This window comes from Trachypithecus francoisi, unplaced genomic scaffold (assembly GCF_009764315.1).
Source record: "Trachypithecus francoisi isolate TF-2019V2 unplaced genomic scaffold, Tfra_2.0 Lachesis_group9, whole genome shotgun sequence".
Lineage (NCBI taxonomy): Eukaryota > Metazoa > Chordata > Mammalia > Primates > Cercopithecidae > Trachypithecus > Trachypithecus francoisi.
The window spans coordinates 74,054,974-74,078,168 of record NW_022681474.1 but is presented as its reverse complement, the minus strand read 5'-3'; the positions used below and the strand labels follow the sequence as shown (position 1 = coordinate 74,078,168).

Genomic DNA, 23,195 nt, shown 5'->3' with positions numbered 1-23,195 from the left:
ATAGCTTTACTGCTGAAATCTACCAAGCATTTTTAAAAAAGAACTAATATTAATCCTACTTATATTATTCCAAAAAAATATTGAGGGAACACTTCCAAACTCATTCTATGAGGCCAGTGTTACCCTGATACCAAACCCAGACAAAGACACACACACACACAAAAGCAAACTACGGGCCAATATTTCTGATGAACATAAATGCAAAAAATCTTCAAATACTAGCAAACCATATATAACAACATATTAGAAAGATCATTCATCATGATCAAATGGGAGTCATTACCCAGGGATGCAAGGATGGTTCAACACATGCAAATGAATCAATGTGATACATCATATCCACAGAAAAAAGGACAAATCCATATGATCATTTAATTCATGATGAAAAAGCATTCAATAAAATTCAATATCCTTTCATGGTCAAAAAACTAGTAGAGAAGGAACATACCTCAATACAATAAAAGCTGTAAACAACAGACCCACAGCTAGTATCATACTCAATGGGGAAAAACTGAAAGCCTTTCCTCTAAGATCTGGAGCAAGACCAGGACACCCACGTTCATCACTTTCATTCAACATAGTACTAGAAGCCCTAGCCAGAGCAATTAGACACGAGAAAGAAATAAAGAGCATCCAAATTAGAAAAGAAGTAGTTAAATTATCCTTATTTGCAGATGATAAAATCTTCTATTTAGAAAAACATAAGGACTCCTCCAAAAACCTATCAGAACTGATAAAACAAATTTAGTAAAATTCAAGATACAAAATCAACATATAAAAATCGGTATCATTTCTATGTCCCAACAGCAAATGTGGAAAGGGGAACCCTCATACACTATTGGTAGAAATGAAAATTAGTACAGTTACTATAGAGAAAAGTATGGAGGTTCCTCAAAAAACAGAATACTATATGATCCAGAAATCCCACTGCTGGGTATACATCCAAATAAAATAAAGAAAATCAGTATTGCAAAGTGATATTTGCACTCCCTTGTTTATTGCAGCACTATTCATAGTAGCCAAGATATGGAATCAACCTGTGTCCATCAGCTGATGAATAGATAAAGAAAATATACACACAGTGCAATATTATTCAGCCACAGAAAAGAATGAAATCCTGTTTTGTTTTGTTTTTTTTCCAAAAACATGGATGGAGTGGGAGACATTATCTTAAGTGAGGTAAGCCAGGCATGGAAAGATAAATTTAGCATATTCTCACTCATATGTGGGAACTGAAAAAAAACTGAACTCATGGAGATACAGAGTAGAATGATGACTTCAGGAGGCTGGAAAGAGTGGGGATAAAGAGGGGATGGTTAATTGGCACAAAAATACACTTAGCTAGAAGGAATAAGATCTAGTGTCTGGTAGCACAATAGGACAACTATAGTTAACAATAATTTATAGTTAACAATATATGTCAAAAGAATTAAAAGAGTGGAACCGGAGTGTTGCAAACACAAAGAAATGATCAATGCTTGAGGTGACACATAACCCAACTACTTTGATTTGATCATTACACATTGTATAATTGTATCAAAATATCACATATACCCCATAAATATGTACAATTATTATGTATCCATAATTATAAATTAAAATATTCTTATTACCTTCTGATAGTTTCCAAGAACATGATTTGTTCCTTTTCCTTAACACACACCCTTTTTTGAAGCTAAAAATATGCATTCTTGGGTTCTATATATAAGAAGCATTTCAAGTTGGAATAGCAATGAAAGAGATGATCTATGCAGTGTTGTTTGCAAGCAACTGATCACAACCAGTTACAGATCTATGTGTTCCTTCTCTACTGCCAGTGTTTTACTTGACTGGACTTTGAGGGCAGGGGAATGAGATGATCTAAAACTACAGAGTGTCAGATCAGTCTTCTTGTCCAGCTCTGCCACAAACCTCACTGGAAAGACCATTCAGTGTGTATTTGGGCTTTCCTTCCTCATCAGTGTAATGGCAGGAATAGACATACAAGACTCCAACTTGTCCCTTCAGTTCTTTGAAATCGGTGGATTTTAATTTGCTGTGGCTTCCACTGGCCACCAAATTTGGCGCAAAGCTGAACATGACTTTTCTTACCCCTCATGTCACTATTATCTGCTAAAATTTTATTGCTTTATTAGATCTCAAACTTACACCTACTTGATATTTTTACATGTATACTTAGCCTCTTATTTTTTCTTTTAATATTTAGTGTCTGCATTTGATTCAGAAAGATATTTTTCAGCCCTATCAAATTCAAAAGTAGCTTAGAATTTGAAAATTGTTCCTAGCAGGAGTTGATCTCACCAGCTGCTGTCTCGTAAACCTGTTTAGTAGAGTCATATTTCATAGAGCTGCCTTTTAGATTTTTACTTTGCATGGCTTAATTCCACTTCTCATTATGTCCCATCTATAGTTCTTTCGATCTGTAACTATAGTCCAATCCACTAGAATTCTGAAGCTGAAATAACACTTTATACCCCCACTGCCCCAATTTATAAAATATATTTTATAGGCAGTTGCAATTTAAGATCAGAGTTGAACCAAAGCCAATGTGAAATCCCTTGGGAGGAGACGCCAAACTCAATCACTTGAAACTTAATCTCAATTTTCCCTCTTTTTCTTTCTCTCCTTTCTCTTTCTTCTTCCTTCCTTCTTTCCTCCTTCCTTCCTTCTCTCTTCTTTCTTCTATACACACACACTTTCATATTTTCAATTACAAACATAATTGTAAAACATAAGAATCAAACTAGCACTAAAATCAAGGTACTACTTTTGTATGTATGTTAAAGTTATATAAATGTTATATGAATAGGTATTTTCTGGAACAGGAGACAGTAGAGCAGTAAGGTATCTACAAATGCATCTGACCCTCTGAGAAGCTCTGCTTAGCCCCCACCTGCCTAATGTGAGCTTAAAAACCTGCCTTGGACAAAGTTGCTTGACCTCTTCTACTGCTCTGCTTTGCTGATGCTTCGATCTGTGTTCAACTTTGCATCTTGGCCCCACTGTTCTCCCACCTCATTAAATGATAACATTGTCCAGTCTTGTATTCCTTAATTTTTATTTTTTTGAGAAATGAATCCAAACATTCTTTCACTTACACTAATTTCTCATAGTGTGCAAAAGAAAGAGGAAGATGAAAAGGAGAAAGCAAAGAAGAAAAAGGAAAAGAGAATGAAAAAGAAGAGATAGACTACTCTACTCTTGGCATTTCTTCCTTAATATTTATTTTACTTTTGATTTTTGATTTTTTATCTTATTCATTTTAAATTTTAAATATCTACTTACAGCAGATGATTTTTAGAATCAGATTAAAATTTTATTTTCCCTTATTACAAACTCATTTTTATATTCTTTCTTGAGACAAACTGGCAGCCTATATTGCTTATTTTTATTTGCTTTTAAAAGCTGCTATTATTCTTTAGTACCCTGGGATACCAATGTGATGATCTCTCACTGGTTCTTGTAGATAGTTATACTCACAACATGCCTATGGCTTCATGGAAATGAACATTTGCCACAGCTGCATAGGAGCTTACTCAAATGGGTGACACTAAATCTAACTAAAATAACAATCAAAGTTCTGGCAAGACTATCAGGCAAATGAGTCGGAAGTTAAAATTAGCATTAAAGTTGTAGGGGTCCTTTTAGAATCAAAATTTCTAAATGATTTGTCTTGGAATTTGCAGTAGTTAGAAATGCTAATTTATACAGCAGAGGAAAACATAAATACATAATAGGGCAAATGTGGCTTACTAAAGCTCTTGTAAGCAAAATTTAGGGACCTTAGCAGACAGTAATACTAATATGACTCAAATTAGAAGTGTATTATAACCTCAAAAGTATCTTAATCTTCAAAAATGGACGTTTAACATCTTCCATGGAGAATGCAATAGCCCTGCTATACTCTGCTTTGATGAGACTACACTCAAATATTGTGTTCAGTTCTGGTCACCTCAACTTGAGACGGCACAGACATGTTTAAACATGCACAGGAGAGGGCGGCCAGGTTGGTAAGGGGAACAATAGAAGGAGGTAGCAATGATATACCTGAAAAAAAATAAAATAAAACCAAGAAGTAATAGAAAAAGTATTTTTAAATATCTGAAAGATTGTCACACAGAAAAGGCAGATTTTGTTCCAAATACTATGTAGACTGTAGTCTTCCCATCAACTTGGTCAAATATACCAAATCTTGACTCAATGAGTAGAAGCTACAGGAAGTTCAATAACGTGAAGAATTTTTAAAGACAGAATTGTCCAAATGTACTAGGCGGTTTAAGAATGAAAGAATTCTCATTATTTGAAGGGCTTGGGCACAGGAGATTCTAAGCAGATGAGATTCTAGCAGATGTTTGTTCAGACTGAGTGACCTTTAAGGAGTCCTTTTCAACAATTAAATTCGGCAATACCACAAAATCAAAAGCCATTTGATTTCAACAGCCCTGGACATACTAAAGTAAGGGCCAAAGATTTTAAAGAAAAGATGGATAAAATGAGAATTTAAAATTGCCAATTTCAAATTCCCAAGCTGAGATAAACACATTTCTAGTTAAGTAACGAGGTCAATTAAGTTCAAATTTACAGATTCAAAATCTCCATTTTTGAAATTATTTGGTTAGTTATTCATATGTGTAAGGCTGTTAGATAGTCCATTCAAACTTGGCCTCTCATCAATGGGGATAATTTTGGACATTTTGTTAATGACCAGTACATTTTTAGGTCTATGACTGTCATACTATGATTCCTAATAATTTCATTTGACAAACATACTTTTGACATCATGTTTTGTGTGTGTAAACATCTATGTAAGAATATTATTTTTTCTTTTATCTTCTGCACAGAAGAAGTTACTCTGAAATGTATGAGAAGGCAAAGAAATCTAATGACAGTAGGCATATTACTCTCAAAGTCCTGAAGACTGTAACAAATATTATCCATCTGGGGATAGAAGGGAGGTAAATGTATAGCTGATGTTTCAGAGAAAAAGAAAGAAAAGCGAGTAAAAGTCTTTAGCATTAATCAAAACAACATTTACAAACATTAGGCCAGATCCTCCAGGGACCCTAAATGACCACCAGGACATTAGCTTATTGGGGTGTGTAGTCCCTGGTCACAATGCATTATAGTGGGAAGTCATTGATTGGATAACAAAAAGACCAAAGTGGCTTCGGACCAGGTAGGCTTTCCCACTCTGTAGGTTCTCACTGAAATTTGTGCAACTCAAAGAAAGAAATCATATAAATTAAAATAGGGAAGATTACTTAAAGGCAAAAAAAGACTAGCAACACTAAGACTAACCCAAAAGAAAGCTACTACATGAGAGGTGGCAAATGGAGGTCACAATAGGGTAGAATGTATTTGATGATCTCCCATCATTTGGGAGATTCAGATGATGCAAGAAAAACCGTTAAATATAATTTTCCCATGGTAAATATTTTGTTATTTCAGTGAAACTCCAAAATGTGTCATCTGTACAATATTTATTCACTATAAAAATGCTTATTTTCCAATGGACCTTTTAAAGATGCCATTCATTGATATATCTGTATATCATGACCTGGTCAAAGTATTGGTTTTTAAGCAAGACAGAAACCAATTTCTGAAAACACATAAAGTATAGCTACAATAATATTTTGATCTCTTTCATTAAATCATTATTGAAAATTTCTATTTCAAAAGTTTTTTTTCAGGTTGTTTTCATTATCAGTTCAAGATCAAAAGCTGCTTTTTCTACAAAGTTTAACAGAATGGGCAAATCTTAGGGCATTTAAAAGGATTTCCTATAAGGAACCTTCTCTTGTTTTAAAAAATAATGTAATCATAAATACTAATCACTTTTCTCTTTCTAGATTTCAGATGCAAACACTAAAAACATCAGTATTCCGTTTGACAGAAACAAATAGAACGCAAGTAATCCAGATAATTAGTGATACTTTTATATTTTAAAGTTAGGAAACGGGTTTAAGAGGATTCAAAGAGACTTAAAAAGGAGAGCTAATAGTACCAGATATACATTATTTAAATAATACACAAATTAATAGTCTCAAGATAATATGAAAAATTAGTAACTCAAGGAAATATTATATTTCAAAGATAAGAAATGAAAGATAAAGTTGGTAGTAGTTAAGTTGCATCACAATAAAAATTTACAAATACCTTCTTCAACATCTGAGATATATTCGCCATCACTGAGCATTTCAGGGGCATTGGCTTTACGAACTGCATGATTTAAGTGAACAATATAAGTGGATGAAAAAGACATACTTTTGATATTACAACAAAACATTTCAATATTCCTGAAAAACATTTTTGCAATGGACTTTCTTCAGGAAGCAAATGAAATACACACTCACTTATAATTATTGTGAACTCAAAGAACATTTTCATACCTTCATCATCAGACATATCAAGAACTTCATTCATCGTTTCTGGAACATTCATTTTGTGCTTCTCTGTGACGGTCTAGTAACAAAAAAGCAGTCATTTTAGTGCGAGCAGACTGTACATTTTAGTGGGCCTTTTCATTTATCTCTGAATTAATCAGTTTCTTGTGGAACGCATGTGTTGAATATCCTGTATCTCCCACATGTAAAATGACATCAAAATTGTTGTCCCTTAGTGGCACAAAGGTTGTCACCATATACAGAACACAGGAGTACACAATGAAAGAATTCTAGTGGCAAAGCACCACAGCTTAAACGATTTAGGTCTCTAATAAAGCTTTTCAAAGGAAAAGAGAAGATTCTGCCCCTCCTACTCCACTGCTGTACTTTTTCATGGTCTGATGAATCTGCCACCCCATTCCATGAAAGGTCTTGGCTGAGGAAAAGCCAAATGAACTGCAAGAAATATGTGTCTATTACTTGTGCCAAGCTTTCCATCTATTTTGTGTTCTCCTCTTATATGTAATTTAAAATTCCTAGGATAAATGAAAATATTAAAATAATATTTACAACAATAATCTTTACAACAATGTGTATGAAAAAATACTTTAAAGGTGATGCATTGGCAGATCATTTTAGCCTTCCCCAAAATCTAAAGAACAGTATATTATGCAGCAAATGCCTACTGCCTCTTTTACTTGCTCTTTAATAGCTTAGATTATATCCATCCAAAAGACACTGTCAGCATCACTGATAAGAAATTCTTAGACCATATCCATCCAAAAGACATTGTTAGCATCACTGATAAGAAATTCTTAATGACTTTAGTTTAAAAGAGAGTTTTTTTTTTTTTAATTCTCAGCATACGAGACACTAATGGTCCAAGGGAAGACACACACACGTTTAAATAAGACAACTGAAAAAAAGCCAGGTTGTTAAAACTAAAAAAAGGTACAAATTCACAGTTTCTTAGAGATAATACTTGGTAATGTGATTTCTACCCCATCCCCAATTATTGTGTTGAAATAAAGCATTATTTGATGTCTTTTCCAGCATGTAATACTGCAATGGAGCAGTTTTAAAATAAACTTTTATTTTTAGAAGAGTTTGAGATTTATAGAATAATTGTGAAGATAGTATAGACAGGTCCTATATACCCCACACCAAGTTTCCCCTATTATTAAAATCTTTATTAATTTTATTATTATTGAGACCGAGTCTCGCTCTGTTGCCCAGGCCGGAGTGCAATGGCATAATCTCGTCTCGCTGCAACCTCTGCCTCCCAGGTTCAAGCGATTCTCCTGCCTCAGCCTCCCGAGTAGCTGGGATTACAGATGTGCATGGCCAAGCCTGGCTAATGTTTGTATTTTTAGTAGAGACGGGTTTTCACCACGTTGGCCTGGCTGGTCTCGAACTCCCAACCTCAGGTGGTCCACCTGCCTCAGCCTCCCAAAGTGCTGGGAATACAGGCATGAGCCACTGTGCCTGGCCTATTATTAAAATCTTTTATTAGCATGGAAAATATCATAATTAATGAAGCAACATTGATACATTATTATCAAGGTTTATATTTTATTCATTTTTCTTTAGTTTCTGCTTAATGTCCTTTTTATGTTCCAGGATCCCATCGAGGATACTATATGACATTTAGTTGTGTCTCCTTAGTTTCCTCTGGGCTATGGCAATTTCTCAGACTTTCCTTGTTTTTTAAAAAAAATTAATGTAAAGTTCCAGGTTAAATGTGCAGGACGTGCAGGTTTGTTACATAGGTAAACAAATGTGTGCCATGGTGGTTTGCTGCACCTATCAACCCATCACCTAGGTGTTAAGCCCCACATGCATGAGCTATTTATCCTGATGCTCTCCCTCCCCGCCCCCAGGCCCTAGTGTGTGTCCTTCCCCTCCCTGTGTCCACGTGGTCTTATTGTTCAGCTCCTACTTATAAGTGAGAACATGTGGTGTATGGTTTTCTGTTCCTCTGTTAGTTTGCTGAGGATAACAGCTTCCAGATCCATCCGTGTCCCTGCAAAGGACATGATATCATTCCTTTTTTATGGCGACACAGTATTCCATGGTGTATATGTACCACATTTTCTTTGTCCAATCTATCATTGATGGGCATTTGGGTTGATTCCACATCTTTGCTATTGTGAATAGTGCTGCAATGAACTTACACATGCATGTATCTTTGTAATAAAATAACTTACATCCCTTTGGGTGTACACTCATTAATGGGACTGCTGGGTCAACTGATATTTCTGGGTCTAGGTCTTTGAGGAATTGCCACACTGTCTTACATAATGGTTGAACTAATTTACATGCCCACCAACAGTGTAAAAGCATTCCTATGTCTCCAGCCTCGTCAGCATCTGTTGTTTTTTTGCCTTTTTAATAATTGCCATTCTGATTGGTATGAGATGGTATTTCATTGTGGTCTTGATTTGCATTTGACTTTCCTTGTTTTTGATGACCTTGACAGTTTTGCAGTGTACTGGTCAGATATGTCCATCAACTGGGGCTTGTCTCATGGGTTTTTTTTTTTTTTCTTTTCTTTTTTCTTTTTAATGAATAGACTGGGGCTGTATGTTTTAGGGAGGAAGATCATAGAGGAAAAGTGCCATTTCATCACATTGTATCAAGGGTACATACCATCAACATGACTTATCATTGTTGATGTTGACCTTGATCATATGGCTGAGGCAGGATTTGTCAGGTTTCTCCATTGTAAAGTTACTTTATTTCCCCCTGCTTCCATACTGTTTTCTTTGCAAAGAAATCATGATGTTCAGCCCACACGTAAGCAGTGGGGAAGTATGTTCCACTTTGAGAGTGAAGTATTTTCATACATTATTTGGAATTCTTTTGCTTGAGACATTTGTATCTTCTTTTCCATTTATTGAATTACTTATGTATAATAGTATGAATTCATGGATAGTTATTTTACAGTTTGTACCATACTTCAATACTATTATATTTATTTATTTTTGCTCAAACTGTTCCGGCTATGGCCATTAGGAACTCTTTTAGTTAATTCCCATGTCCCTTCGACATACCCCCCACCATTGTGTCTCTGTATTAGTTTATTTACTTTTGTTGGGGGAGGGAGGAGCATTTCCTTACTTTTTGACACTCTAAGATGTTCCAGGCTCATCTTGTATATTTCCTTTGCTAGCCTTAAATTCAGCCATTTCTCCAAAAAGCACTGTTTGCTTTTAGTAGAGAATGTTATTAGCAACCAACATCTGCGTGCTAGAGGTATTCTGCTCCTTACATATGAAGTAATTGGGTATTTTAAACAATGCAGTTTCAATAGATACAATTCACATCTTTTGAATAGCAGCTTCTATCCATTCAGTTCGGTATGCTGTGTTGACTGTAGTCTAATTAACTAAACCATCTCTTTCAGCATTGCCACATCATGTATTTTACTAATATGGAAAAGACATTCTCTTTGTTTTGAAAAACTGAAGTCTGCTTATAGAGTCAATGGCTGCTGGAGTCCCAGTAACTGGCTATACAAATATCATGCCCGTGGTGGAGGCTGAGCTATAGTTATTAGCTTAAAGTCATAGACTCCACCCTGAATTACATCAGTCCTGTCTGAGCTAGTTTACAGGTAACCACTAAAGCAAGGCTGACAAGGTGGTGTCTCAGCTTGAGATAATGTACCAAATACCACAATGCTGGACAAAATTTTAGAGATTTCGATGGACTGTTTTTTAATTGATGTGAACACTTCTTTTAGTGGAAGCCTTATCTTCTTCACTAGGCAAACTGGACCTTTCCAATTAGCATGCATAGTGTCTTCTCTTTTTTGCAGAAAGTCACCAACAAGGATGGCTGATGATGTTGAGAGTGAAAAGGCACTACTCTCGTACACATTCTGTCTTCTCATGGGAACCTGATGGAGCTCTGAAACCTTTCTCTGTCTCTCAGTCAATTTTTTGAAGTTATAACTTTATTTTGTTCTTAACTCTACTTTTTCTTAAAGCTTTTTTGATTTTGAAGAAACGTTTTGAAATTTCCTAATAGGTAAGAAAGTAATTTACATTCAACCAAATAAGATATTTATTTTGAACTTTTACATGTCTCAAGTCTTTTAACATTGAAATAGAAGTATTAATGTTATCTATTCACTGCAATGATTTCAAATCTTTATAGCATTGTGACACTTGGCTGTCGTTAAATAGTTTGCCCTCTTCTCCTTTTCTATCCTAGATAGAGCTACATGGGATATAAAATTAAAGGTAATAAACATTATTGGTTTGAACACTTTTTTTGAGAACTTGATATATTTTAATATAATAAAGTCCTCAAGAGGTGTATGAAAGCAACATGTGGAAATTTATCTCTTAGACAAAGTATATCTTGAAGTTCAGAATGTGTGCTGGTTGATAATCATTGTTCTACTCCATTGAAACAATTGTTTTCTCTTTCACAAATTACAAAATTTTTCTACCATAATCAGCAGGCTTGTGAGTAAAGCTGCCAGAAAACTCAAACTGCAGGTAGCTACAGAGACCCTCAACCCTTTTTGTGAAACCCATTTTTCACAAAAAGCACTGGGTATACAAACTAATTTGCAGATGCTAACCATTTTCTCCTTCACGTTGGAAAGTGGTCGAAGAGAAAAGGGGACAGAGCTGATAATTCAAAATGTTCCAGAGTCCTATATTTACCTTGTTAAGAGTCAACCTCAGGCCTACGTGTTGAGTTATGGAATTAGGAATAAATCAAATAAGCCTCTGATACCATGTAATATTTGCTCTTAATTCCAAAGTTACCAAATCTTGATGCTGTTCAAAGGTACCAGATGGGGTTGGAAAGAAATGACTTATCCTAGAGACTGCAGCTTGTAAAAATGTAGTTGATGCAACAGGGCCTCCTGGTAAAGATCCACTTTAAATTTTAACAAAACAGTCTATTGTGTTTCTTATGAAAACTCCAATAGGTGGACAGAAGATGAGTGACAGTAGCAGGTAAAACCAGTTCTGATCCATCTGGATTTTTTTAAAACAATGTAAACATTTTTCACAGGAATGATAATGGATCCACGTACCATTTGTGCATTAAAACATTTTTAAGGAAGCAACTTAGAGTTTTCAATTTCTTTACATTGCCAAGGAAGGATGTTAAAAAATTTCTGCCTTCACCATCATTTCATTAAAAACTTATTATATCAAAGCAAACAAATAAATAAATACATTTAGCTGTATATGGAAGTAAAAACCCTATAGCTACAAATGCATCTTTTAAATAGGTATTCTTTTTTTTTTTTGAGATGGAGTCTTGCTCTGGCGCCGGGGCTGGAGTGCAGTGGCGGATCTCAGCTCACTGCAAGCTCCGCCTCCCGGGTTCACGCCATTCTCCTGCCTCAGCCTCCGAGTAGCTGGGACTACAGGCGTCTGCCACCTCGCCCGGCTAGTTTTTTGTATTTTTTAGTAGAGACGGGGTTTCACCGTGTTAGCCAGGATGGTCTCGATCTCCTGACCTCGTGATCCGCCCGTCTCGGCCTCCCAAAGTGCTGGGATTACAGGCTTGAGCCACCGCGCCCGGCCTTAAATAGGTATTCTTAGTGTTTTAAATTTTTATTCATATTAGCAATAAGAGTTTTGCTATCCTGACTACCAACAATGAGGTGACTGTATTTTAAAACATGGTGCTTAGTTTATGAATGGGAAAAAACATTCATCTCAGAAAAGCCCAAGAAAACTGGCTGAAAGCTGGTTCCTAGGGTAACAAGGCTCTGCATTCCTTACTTACAGTTGTGGTCATGGTCTCTTCGGTCACTATCTTCAGGGTGTCCACTACTGAGATGTAGCCGAGGCGCCGGGCAATGCCAAGGGCAGTATTCCCATTCTGGCAAAAGGAAAATGTGAACGAGGAATTAGCAAGCCTCATTCCACATTTTTTTGCTGATACCAAATGTAAGGTGAGTGTCTCATCAGACCCATCCCGCTGTCATACACAAAAAAGTGTTTCATTAGAGACATACCTTGCACAAAACCCACCTAACCTGTTTTTACTCACACAGTAAAGTCTGGGCAGCTACACATGCAATCCAAGAGGCTTTTTAACATTCTAAGTATGCAGTCAATGAAACCAACACAATTTTTTTTTCTTACATGTGTACTTCCTACTAGGTGACAATGCAGCAGGTAGTTTTCACATATAAAACACTAATCATCTCTCTCTGAACAGTCCAGAACAATATGGTTATTGTCCTTCTGTCCTCATTCTACTGAATGCTCCGTTTATGCCTCTTCATGAAAGTACAATGAAAAATGTAAGAAGACACCAGAGTCCAGGCCCATCTATCTCCTCCCTCTTCTCCTGAGCTGGCCCTGAGTGCTTACCACAGTGAGTTCATTGGGGGAGGCATTGTTCTGAAGTAAGACATTTATTATATGCGTATGTCCCTGCTGTGCTGCTTGATGTAATGGTGTATATCCATTCTGTAGAAGGGAGATGGAAGAAATGATTCTTAATTCCTTTGAAACAAAAATAAATGATTCTGGCAGAAACAAAAAAGGAAGAAGCTTACCTTTGTTTTGGCATTAACTTTTGCAGAATGCTGGAGCAGGAAATTAACAATCTTGATATTTCCATAGTGGCAGCCCACATGCAGTGGTGTGTATCCCATCTGTAATTATTATTTTTTTAAAGAAGCATCATAATTATACTTTTACTAACAGCTATCCTAAACAGACGCAAAATCATTATTTAACCTTTCTTTTTGAGCTGGAAAAAGTAGGTTTTTTGTCTTCTCTATATAAAAAAATTGCCCTTGATAATTCTCAGCATAAGACTTAGGTATAAATTAAAATACCATTGCCCATAAAATTGTTAGCTCCCCAAAGTTCTTGCTTTATTTTTTATCAGCTCATCTTGTTCTTAGAACTCTTCAAGATAGAAAGGAAAGATGGACCAATTGACAGCATAGACAGACTGATTCAGCAGCTTCTTGTTCAGGGGCAGAAGAGCACTTTATTGAGACTTGACTTGTTTATTGAATACTTTCTGAAAGCTTTAAATCTAGGCAAAAATGAAGTGGCTAAATAATCACACATGGCAGGAGGTGATTATCAGAATGCCTGATAGAGATAGGAGGAAGCACAGAAACACTAAAAGGAAGAGGGAGGCTGGTGTGAGCTCAGGTGGTCTGACAAATATGAACTTGAACAAGGTATATCAAGTTAGTTTTTCGCCTTCCTACCTAGAGTCCCAGAGTTTGAAAACCACTGATTTAGACAAAGAAATGGATTGTTTCTCAAATTAGTATCCACCGACCCCTGAGGGTCTATAAGTTCTCTCTCTCTGTGCATGTATGTGTCTGTATACAATCTAGGTAATTTTTTTTTTTAAATAAGGATATTCCAGATCCTTCTCTAGATAGCTGTGTGCAATTTCAGAGCCCGTGTTCATAATGACACGGGCAGTACCAGATCTCTGAAAGGGAGAACATTGACCTTTTATTACAATACTTCTAAACAGGAATGGGGTGGGTGATCCATATTTTCAGGGATCTGTATCTTATATGATGTCACTAGTGTCTTTATGGTGGCCCCAGCAAATGAATACATTTGAATTTGAAAAAGAGATGCCCAAACCACTGTTGACTGTAGAAGGTGAAGATACCTTACCAGGGATGTGCTGCCCTAGAGAGGTGACTCTTGATAGACTTTTTTTTTTCTTACATGTGTACTTTTTTGTCTCACAAAACAAACTACCAGTGTACCCACACTGACCAGACTATCCCTGAAAAGCTCATCATAACCACATAGAGGAAACTGACTTACAGCATCTAATGCTGCTTAATACCTGATGGAGGACATTCCTTTTCGGTGACCAGAATCCATTTGCCTGCTTTGCAGGGTTCTTCTTTTCAGTACAGAGGAACTCAGATACTGCACTCATGATCAGAATACTGCTTAATAAGGGAAGCTTGAAAATAATATGTCCAATCAATGCTCAGTACAGTTGGTTTAACTGATTGAAGTAACATTATTTCCAAGTTCAAAGAACTTCCCTTACAAGTCAAAACTATGTGGACCCAATATTTTTTAAAAATCTAAATATTAAAAAATTCTTTGAGATTTTAGTCAATTTGCCTAAGTTATAATACAACCATTTCTAATAGTTGTTGAGATGGATGTGTTGATTAGATATATATATTTAAGACAGGGTTGATTATTTATTTATTTATTTATTTGAGACAGGGTCTTGCTCTGTCACCAGGCTGGAGTGCAGTGATGAGATCATGGCTCACTGTAGCCTCCCCTCCTGGGCTCAATCTATCCTCCTGCCTCAGTCTCCCACGTAGCTGTGGCTACAGGCATACACCACCACGCCTGGCTAATTTTTCTATTTTTTGTAGGGTGAGGTCTCACCATGTTGTCGAGGCTGGTCTCAAACTCCTGGGCTCAAGTGATCTTCCTGCCTTGGCCTCCCAAAGTACTGGGATTACAAATGTGAGCCACCATGCCTGGCCTAAATATTTTAATGAACAAGTTCTATTCATCCTCATAGCTTCCCATCTCATTCTTACTAAAACCCTAAATCATTATAAAACAGTATTAGGAGTTCTCTAATTCTAGTCTCCCCTATCCTCCTCAACCCCCATCCATACATCTTTTAATCCTCCCACCATTCTCTCCCTTGGTCGCTATGCTCCAGGGCACTGGTCTTCTTGCTGTTCCACAAACACTAAAGTGTTTTTTCAAAAATATGTGGGCATGGCCAAGAAGATTGAACTTGCATTCAGAGAAATCAGATGTGGGCTCCTCCATTCACTGGGGTTACCAGCATTCCCACACTAAATAGCACCTCACATAAATACGCTCAGAGAGGTGGGACGTGAGCAATTCTTTCCAATCAGCAGTAACAAATTTTTCAAAGGCAAATTTTTTTCTTGAGTAGCTAAATAACAAGCAAACAAATGAAGAGCCATAGCCCAGCAAACGGAGCAGCCTCTGCCTCTTTGCCATGGCTGCCTCACTGATAACATCATTACAAGCTGATTAGGTTTTTCCTTTCTTCCTTTGGGCAACACTGGATAGAGCTCAGCAAAACCCTGCAAAATACATTCAAGTCTTTAACTACTTTCCTTCCTTTTTTCCTCTCTTGATTACCAAGTAGTAGATGTTTACGTCCATTCACTGATCAGGCTGCACTTCTGACTGATGAGAACAGGGGAAGGAGGGTCTCAGCAGCCAGGAGCCTGGACCTCAGAGGCAGACTGTCTGGGTTTGGGACCCAGCTCTGCTACTTACTATCTGTGTGAATTTGGACGGGTTACTGAACCTCTCTGTGCATTGGCTTATGCATTATAAAATGGACTTTAGTAATAGTACCAAGCTCATTGTGTTGTCATAAGGATTAACTATGTTAACAATTATTTCAACAGTGTCTGACACATAGGGTTAGCTATTATTACCTAATGCTGAAAACAGTGCTTGGCATATCATCAGTGCTCAATAATTTAAATCTTTGGTAAATTAATGATTGAAAACAGGAAAAGATCAGGCCAGGTGCGGTGGTTCATGCCTGTAATCCCAGCACTTTGGGAGGCTGAGGCGGGCAGATCACCTAAGGCCAGGAGTTCAAGACCAGCCTGGTCAACATTGCAAAAACCCAGTCTCTACTAAAAATACAAAAAAAAAAAAAAAATTAGCCAGACGTGGTGGCATGTATCTGTAGTCCCAGCTACTCAGGAGGCTGAGGTGGGAGGATCACTAGACCCTGGGAAGTTGATGCTGCAGTGAGCCATGATCATGCCCATGTACTCCAGCCTGGACAGCGGAGTGAGACTCTGTCAAAAAAAAAAAAAAAAAGAGAAAAGAAAAATGAAAAATTGTCATTTCTACCTCTGGCTCAGCCTATCCCACTTCTGATACCCCTTATAATTTTGCTAACCAGGCCAGGCATTGTGGCTCACATCTGTAATCCCAGCACTTTGGGAGGCCGAGGCCGGCGGATCACCTGAGGTCAGGAGTTTGAGATCAGCCTGCCCAATATGGCGAAAGCCTGTCTCTACTAAAAATACAAAAAATTAGCCAGGCGGTGGGTGCCTGTAATCCCAGCTACTTGGGAGGCTGAGGCAGGAGAATCACTTGAACCCAGGAGGCGGAGGTTGCAGTGAGCCAAGATCACACAATTGCACTCCAGCCTGGGCGACAAGAGCAAAACTCCATCCCCCACCAAAAAAAAAAAAAATAAATAAATAATTTTGCTAACCATTTTTCTTTCCTCTGGCATGCTCATCTCAGCTTATAGACATATTTTTATGTTTCCATCTTAGAAACACAAAGTACTCCTTTCAAATATTTGTCCTTTTCTCTAGGTTTCTATCCCTTCAAAACTAAACTTCTTGAAAAAAATAATCTTCATTCACTGTTCCGCCCATTCTCCCTACATTTCATCATCTCCACTACTCTAGTAAAACTGCTTTATAATATCCCAAGTGCCCAGCCATGCATGGCATGCATGGACTTTGAGCTTCTCTTATCTGAAACACTTTGACAGTTTTTCATAATTTGACAGCCGTATCATATTCTTTCGTCATTTCTCCTCTACCTTTGGATACGCCCTCCTTTGACTCCTCCATCCACTGTAAAGTGGAGTGGATCCCAAGGGTTTTGTCTTTGGTTTGTGCCACATTTTTCCTTGAGGATTACACCTACTTTCACAGTGTCAGCTAATACCTTTTTTACGATGATTCAGAAATCTGCATCTTTAGTCCAGCCATCCTTTCGGTGTCCAGATCAATATGTGAGTCGTTTATTGGGTTTTCCTACTCGAATGGCCCCTAGGTAATCTATAATGCAACACATTCAATACGAAACTCATAGTCCTCTTTCCCCAACTGGCTTTGTCTCCTTTATGCTCTGTCTCATTGAATGGTACTTGTGATCACCCAGTTGCACAGGTCAGATCCTTAGTTTCATCCTGAATTTCTTGCTTCTCCTCAGTCCCCATACAGACATGGTCTTCAAATCTTTTTTTTTTTTTTTTTTTTGAGATGGAGTCTTGTTCTGTTGCCCAGGCTGGAGTGCAGTGGCACCATCTTGGCTCACTGCAAGCTCCGTCTCCCAGGTTCACACCATTCTCCTGCCTCAGCCTCCCGAGTAGCTGGGGACTACAGGCACCCGCCACCACACCCAGCTAACTTCTTTGTATTGTTTTAGTAGAGACGGGGTTTCACCGTGTTAGCCAGGAGGGTCTCAATCTCCTGACCTTGTGATATGCCTGCCTCGGACTCCCAAAGGTCTTCAAATCTTACCTGTTTGTATGTCTTTTAATTATTTCTCTAATTTCTCTCCTGTTCCTCAGTGTCTCATCTGCCACTTAGTTCAGGCCTTCTTCATTCTTCATTTGGATTTCACAATAGCCTAACTGCCCCTGCTCCAAGGTTTAAAATCAACTTATTCTTTGCATTGTTTCCCAGGATCTTTGTAAACCAGACTGCTGATCTTATCACGTTTGTGTTTAAAACCTTCAGTGGCTTCTCAGCGCAAACAGGATAAAAAAGCTGAACAGCTTAGCCTGCTACATTAAGGCCCTCTGAGATCTTCTTAATTTTCTAGCAATATCTTAAGACATAATCCCCGTTTTTCTTCTCACGTTCCCATAATACTGAACAAGCTATAGCTTCCTCTATCCTACCTTACCTTTGTCAAAACACTTAGTTATTACCTAATACTCTAAAATTATATATATATTTTTAGATATAGACCTATGGTCAAAATCAGGCTTTGCAATAATTAGCTTTGGGACCTTATGCAAGTAATTACTTTTTCTGTGCCTCAGTTTCCTCATCTGTAAAATGAGGATGTTAATTTCACCAGCCTCATAGGGTAGTTGTAAGAATTAAACAAAATAATAAATATAAAGCACTGAGAATAGTACCCGGCACAGAGAAAATGGGTAATACCTTGTTTTATTTTATTATGATGATGACTTGGTTATTATAATACTATGTGTTTTGTTCTCTAAACTATGAATTCTATGAGGGCAAGGAATATATCTCCCAGCTAAGAATTTGGTGACCAGTAGGAAATCTATAAATAAATGTGAAATGAGTAAGCATCACATAAGTTCTCAAAGCTTTTTACGCTTTTACACACATTTAAAGAAATCCAGTGTAACTCCTGATCCCTAATTAGTGTCCTCTAAGAATCAATGCCTTTCAGGGGTGGTCTAAATAAAATGCTTCCGGACATTATCCTTCTAAAAAGCAAAAGCCGTGGCTTCATCTCTATCAAACAACGTTGATTATTATAACCTGTGGCACAATTTAGCTTAAAATCATTTGGTGAACTTCAAATGCAAAAGGGGGGTGGGGTATAAAGGGTCAGCAAACGGGAGGGGTGCAGGGGGAGAGGACTGCAAAGGCTGTTACCAGGATTTTCTAGTCTTTTCCTCGTCAGGGAGAAGAGGTCTTGATATTTTATTATGATGATTTTTTCATGTAGCTAATGAGTTGAATGGTATACATCCCACCTGTGGGCTGCTTGGGGCTGTCTTCTTTACCAGTGAGAATGTGAACATTCCTGGGATACAACAAACTCCTTATTCACAAAACTAAGCAGCAAATGCAAGCAACCCAGCTATCTGCACTTCTGCTGTGCTCTAGTTATGGGACAATCGTGGCTTCACTTCCTTTTGGTGGCTGTGACCTTTGCAGAGAAGAGAAAGGAAAGGAAAAGAGGTTGTAAAGGACAGAGAGACGCTTTCTGAAGTGAGATGCTCTGCTCCGTTCATAAATGGCAGGAAAAGTTACATGCTGCAAGGTGTCATGCAGAGTACAAAAATGACTATGTGGCCGGGCACGGAGGCTCATGCCTGTAATCCCAGCATTTTGGGAGGCCAAGGCAGGTGGATCACCTGAGGTCAGAAACTTGAAATCAGCCTGGCCAACATGGCGATACCCTGCCTCTACTAAAAATACAAAAATTAGCCGGGTGTGGTGGCATGTACCTGTAGTCCCAGCTACTCAGGAGGCTGAGGTGAATCCGGGAGGTGGAGGTTGCAGCAAGCCATTACATTCCAGCTTGAGTGACAGAGTAAGACTCCCTCTCGGAGGAAAAAAAAAAATTAAAAGACTACCAACTGGGACCTGAGTTGGGCTGGGTTCGCAGGAAGCTGTGGTGGAGTCCTGAGACTCGTACATCCAGGGGCTGTGTGTGCAAATGGAAAACAGATGGAGGCAGAGCAGTGCTTGTTTCTCTTCTCCCCCACCTGGCTTTGAGAATCTTCACCATACTCCCTGGCTGAATTTTAGGGCATGACTTGGATGTGCTGGGGCAGAAAAATGTTGAGAAACTTGACCCAGAACTTGCCTTCTAGAGTTTTATATCTACAAAAAGGAGAGAGAACCTAATAAAGTATTTAAGTCTGTCTCTCTCTCTCTCTCTCTCTCTCTCTCTCTCTCTCTCTCTGTGTCAATAAGCAATATGGAATGAAGACATTTATCATGAAGTTGCAAACTTCCAAAGTCAATAATTATTTCCTGATGAAAGTATTCAAGCAACATAAGAAAATAAGCTAAATTCAGTCTCATTTTGGTGTCATTATCCTTTTATCTGGCTAATTTGGGATAGTATTTCTATTACTAGTTACTTCAGTATGTCCATATACATCAGAACCTGCTTATATTACATATAAAAATTTTATTCACAATATTTAGTAGTCATTCTTTTTCACGTCAAATTTGGCATATAGAAAGAAAACATATGTGGCCGGGCGTGGTGGCTCACGCCTGTAATCCCAGCACTTTGGGAGGCTGAGGCATGCGGATCACAAGGTGAAGAGATCAAGACCATCCTCGCTAACATGGAGAAACCCCATCTCTACCAAAAATACAAAAATTAGCTGGGCATGGTGGTGCAGGCCTGTAGTCCCCGCTACTTGGGAGGCTGAGGCAGGGGAATTGCTTGGACACGGGAGGCGGAGGTTGCAGTGAGCCAAGATCAAGCCACTGCACTCTAGCCTGGTGACAGAGCGAGACTCTGTCTCAAGTAAAAAAAAAGAAAACATACGTTACAGTAGATGACACAAATCTGATATGAATAACAAAATTAAGCATACAAAGAAAATTTTCAGAGAAATGTGATTAATGTGAAGCTAGATCTTTGACGATGACATGAAAAGTCCTTTATTTTTCTGTGTTCGAATTGTGGCATTATATAAGACTAATCAGCAATTTTTTTTCATTTTGAAATGAGAGTTTTTTTGTCTGAGAGAGGGAGAACACAGGCAAGACTGCACAGACCCTTAGGAATTTAGCAAGTGAGTAATATTTAAATAAGCCTTAATTTATCCTGTTTCATAAATCATGCTGAATGAACATAGGGATCACAAATTACAAGTTTTTCTATTTGTCTGTTTGTCTGCATTTAAAAAATCCATCACACAAACTAAGAGAGGTCCAAGCTTTCACACTCTGCCCCTGAAGGAGCATCTGTTGTAAGGAGGCTCAACAATAGGGGGAAATTATTATACAGTTAGGATCAAGTATCCAGGCCATTAAAGACAAAAGTCCCTGGAATATGGCAATCAGAGACTTTAATGTCCCTTGCATAAGTATATATTTAAAATACTACATAGAAAAGAGATGATTAAAGAGTTTGTTCTCCTAATATGATTATAGTTTCTTCCTTACTGCGGTCACCAAATGGACACATTCTTTCCCGTGTGGAAAGGGAGGGGCGTATACCTTTGTCTGGGCGTCCACATGAGCCCCTTGGTTTACGAGGACTTCTGCCACATTCACTCGATCTTCTTGAGCAGCCAAATGGAGTGGGGTCAGGCCACTCTGCAAAAGATTCAAAGGGCACAGTCATCTTACAGGAAGTAATGTCACACACATAGCCCTCATGTTTGAGAAACCATTTGTGAATTCTAAGATGGTAAGCCAAGACTTTCTTTCTTTTTTTTTTTTTTTGAGACGGAGTCTCGCTCTGTCGCCCAGGCTGGAGTGCAGTGGCCGGATCTCAGCTCACTGCAAGCTCCGCCTCCCGGGTTTACGCCATTCTCCCGCCTCAGCCTCCCGAGTAGCTGGGACTACAGGCGCCCGCCACCTCGCCCGGCTAGTTTTTTATTTTATTTTATTTTTTAGTAGAGACGGGGTTTCACCGGGTTAGCCAGGATGGTCTCGATCTCCTGACCTTGTGATCCGCCCGTCTCGGCCTCCCAAAGTGCTGGGATTACAGGCTTGAGCCACCGCGCCCGGCCAAGACTTTCTATGTTAGAAAAAACCTATGGAATAAATTTATATGCTTGGGAGGCTGAGGCAGGTGGATCACATGAGCCCATGAGTTTGAGACCAGACTGGCCGACATGGCGAGGCCCCATCTCTACAAAAATGAGCCAGGTGCAGTGGCATATACCTGTAGTCTCAGCTACTTGGGAGGCAGGAGAATTGCTTGAGCTCAGTAGGTAGAGGTTGCAGTGAGTGAGATAGCGCCACTGCACTCCAGCCTTGGTGACAGGAGTAAATAAAACCTATCTCAAAAAAAAATATATATATATATGTTATACCGTCTTAGCACTGTGGCAACATTAATATCTGTAGGCAGGAAAAATTGTAAGCATACTCAAAAGTGTAAGAAATGGAGTGAGCCTTGTATACTCATCACAGACTTAGCAATTATCAAAGTTTTCCTATATTTGTTTCATCTATCCCTCTTTTCCTTTTCACTCATTTATTTGTGGCAGTCTTAAAACAAATCTAGACATTATAACATTTACCCCCATACACTTCAGTACTCATCTCCAAAAATTAGACTCTTTTTTTTTTTTTACAAAATTATGCAAGAGTTTTAATATATTGCCAATGGCACTAGCTTTACCAAAAATTATTTAAATGATATCTGTTTACTAAATGAACATTGACATATGCTGATAATATTTTCTCCATATTAATTCCCAAAGTCTAATAAATATTTTCTGTATGTCAGTCTGGATTGGAAAGATCGCCTGTGGAATGTAATGTGAATGCAAGATCATGAGAATTTCCAGGTCATTTAGATGATGTATGGGTTTAACAAGACTGATACAATATTTGAAACTAACCCTATTAGAGAATTTGCAGAACACATGGTTGCTCTCATGACCAAGAAAAAAATTACTAAGACTATACTCTGGTTGTAAAAAACCTCTTTACATTGTAAACCACTTTTTATAATATTTAAGAGAAAGTGAGTTGGTGCGAGTGCTTTCAGATTTTTTGCTTTTATCCATTATGAGCACAGAAGTTAATATCTTAATCCTGGAAGTCTTTTCTCCCCCTCTAGCATCTGTGCAATGAAAATATCAGCCTGTCCTATTTGTCAGAGGAAAGGAGGTAATCAAAGGCAGTTTTAAGAAGAGCACAGAGCCTTCTAGATGTGCAACATTATTTATTCAGGGGTTGTTATTCCATCAGAGCAATTATGGAACGCAGAGAGAGTCAAGCTGGGACTTTTTAATAATGTTTACAGAATTTTGGAGGAAGCTCACTCGAACTGAATCAAGGGGGAAATGTGAAAAGCAGGACTGATGCATTCACTTGCAATTCAAGAAAAATAAGCCAGGGCCAAAATTGGCACCACCCAAACACTGACCTCATCATAGCACCATGTTCTATGTTCTACTTCAGAGGAAATAATATTGTCAGTCATAACATTTTGTGAGTGTCATGGTCACCTATTCTAAGTTTGAGACTTTCGACACTGAGGGTACTTTACTGAGTAGCTCTCAGCAAAGACTGAGAAATGCGTTGTGGGCACATGTTGTCCTCTCACGCTCCCATGTCTAGGTGCCTGCTGCTCA

General features: G+C 38.1%; 1 protein-coding gene across 1 annotated transcript in view; it reads right to left on the bottom strand.

Annotated features, from left to right (window-relative positions):
- Positions 1 to 23,195, bottom strand: part of ANK3 (ankyrin 3) — a 364,088-nt gene that overhangs the window by 136,008 nt on the left and 204,885 nt on the right. Inside the window, 6 exon segments of the mRNA XM_033209412.1 lie at positions 6,157 to 6,219; positions 6,390 to 6,462; positions 12,147 to 12,242; positions 12,740 to 12,838; positions 12,928 to 13,026; positions 21,100 to 21,198. Of these exon segments, the coding sequence (XP_033065303.1) occupies positions 6,157 to 6,219; positions 6,390 to 6,462; positions 12,147 to 12,242; positions 12,740 to 12,838; positions 12,928 to 13,026; positions 21,100 to 21,198 (529 nt within the window).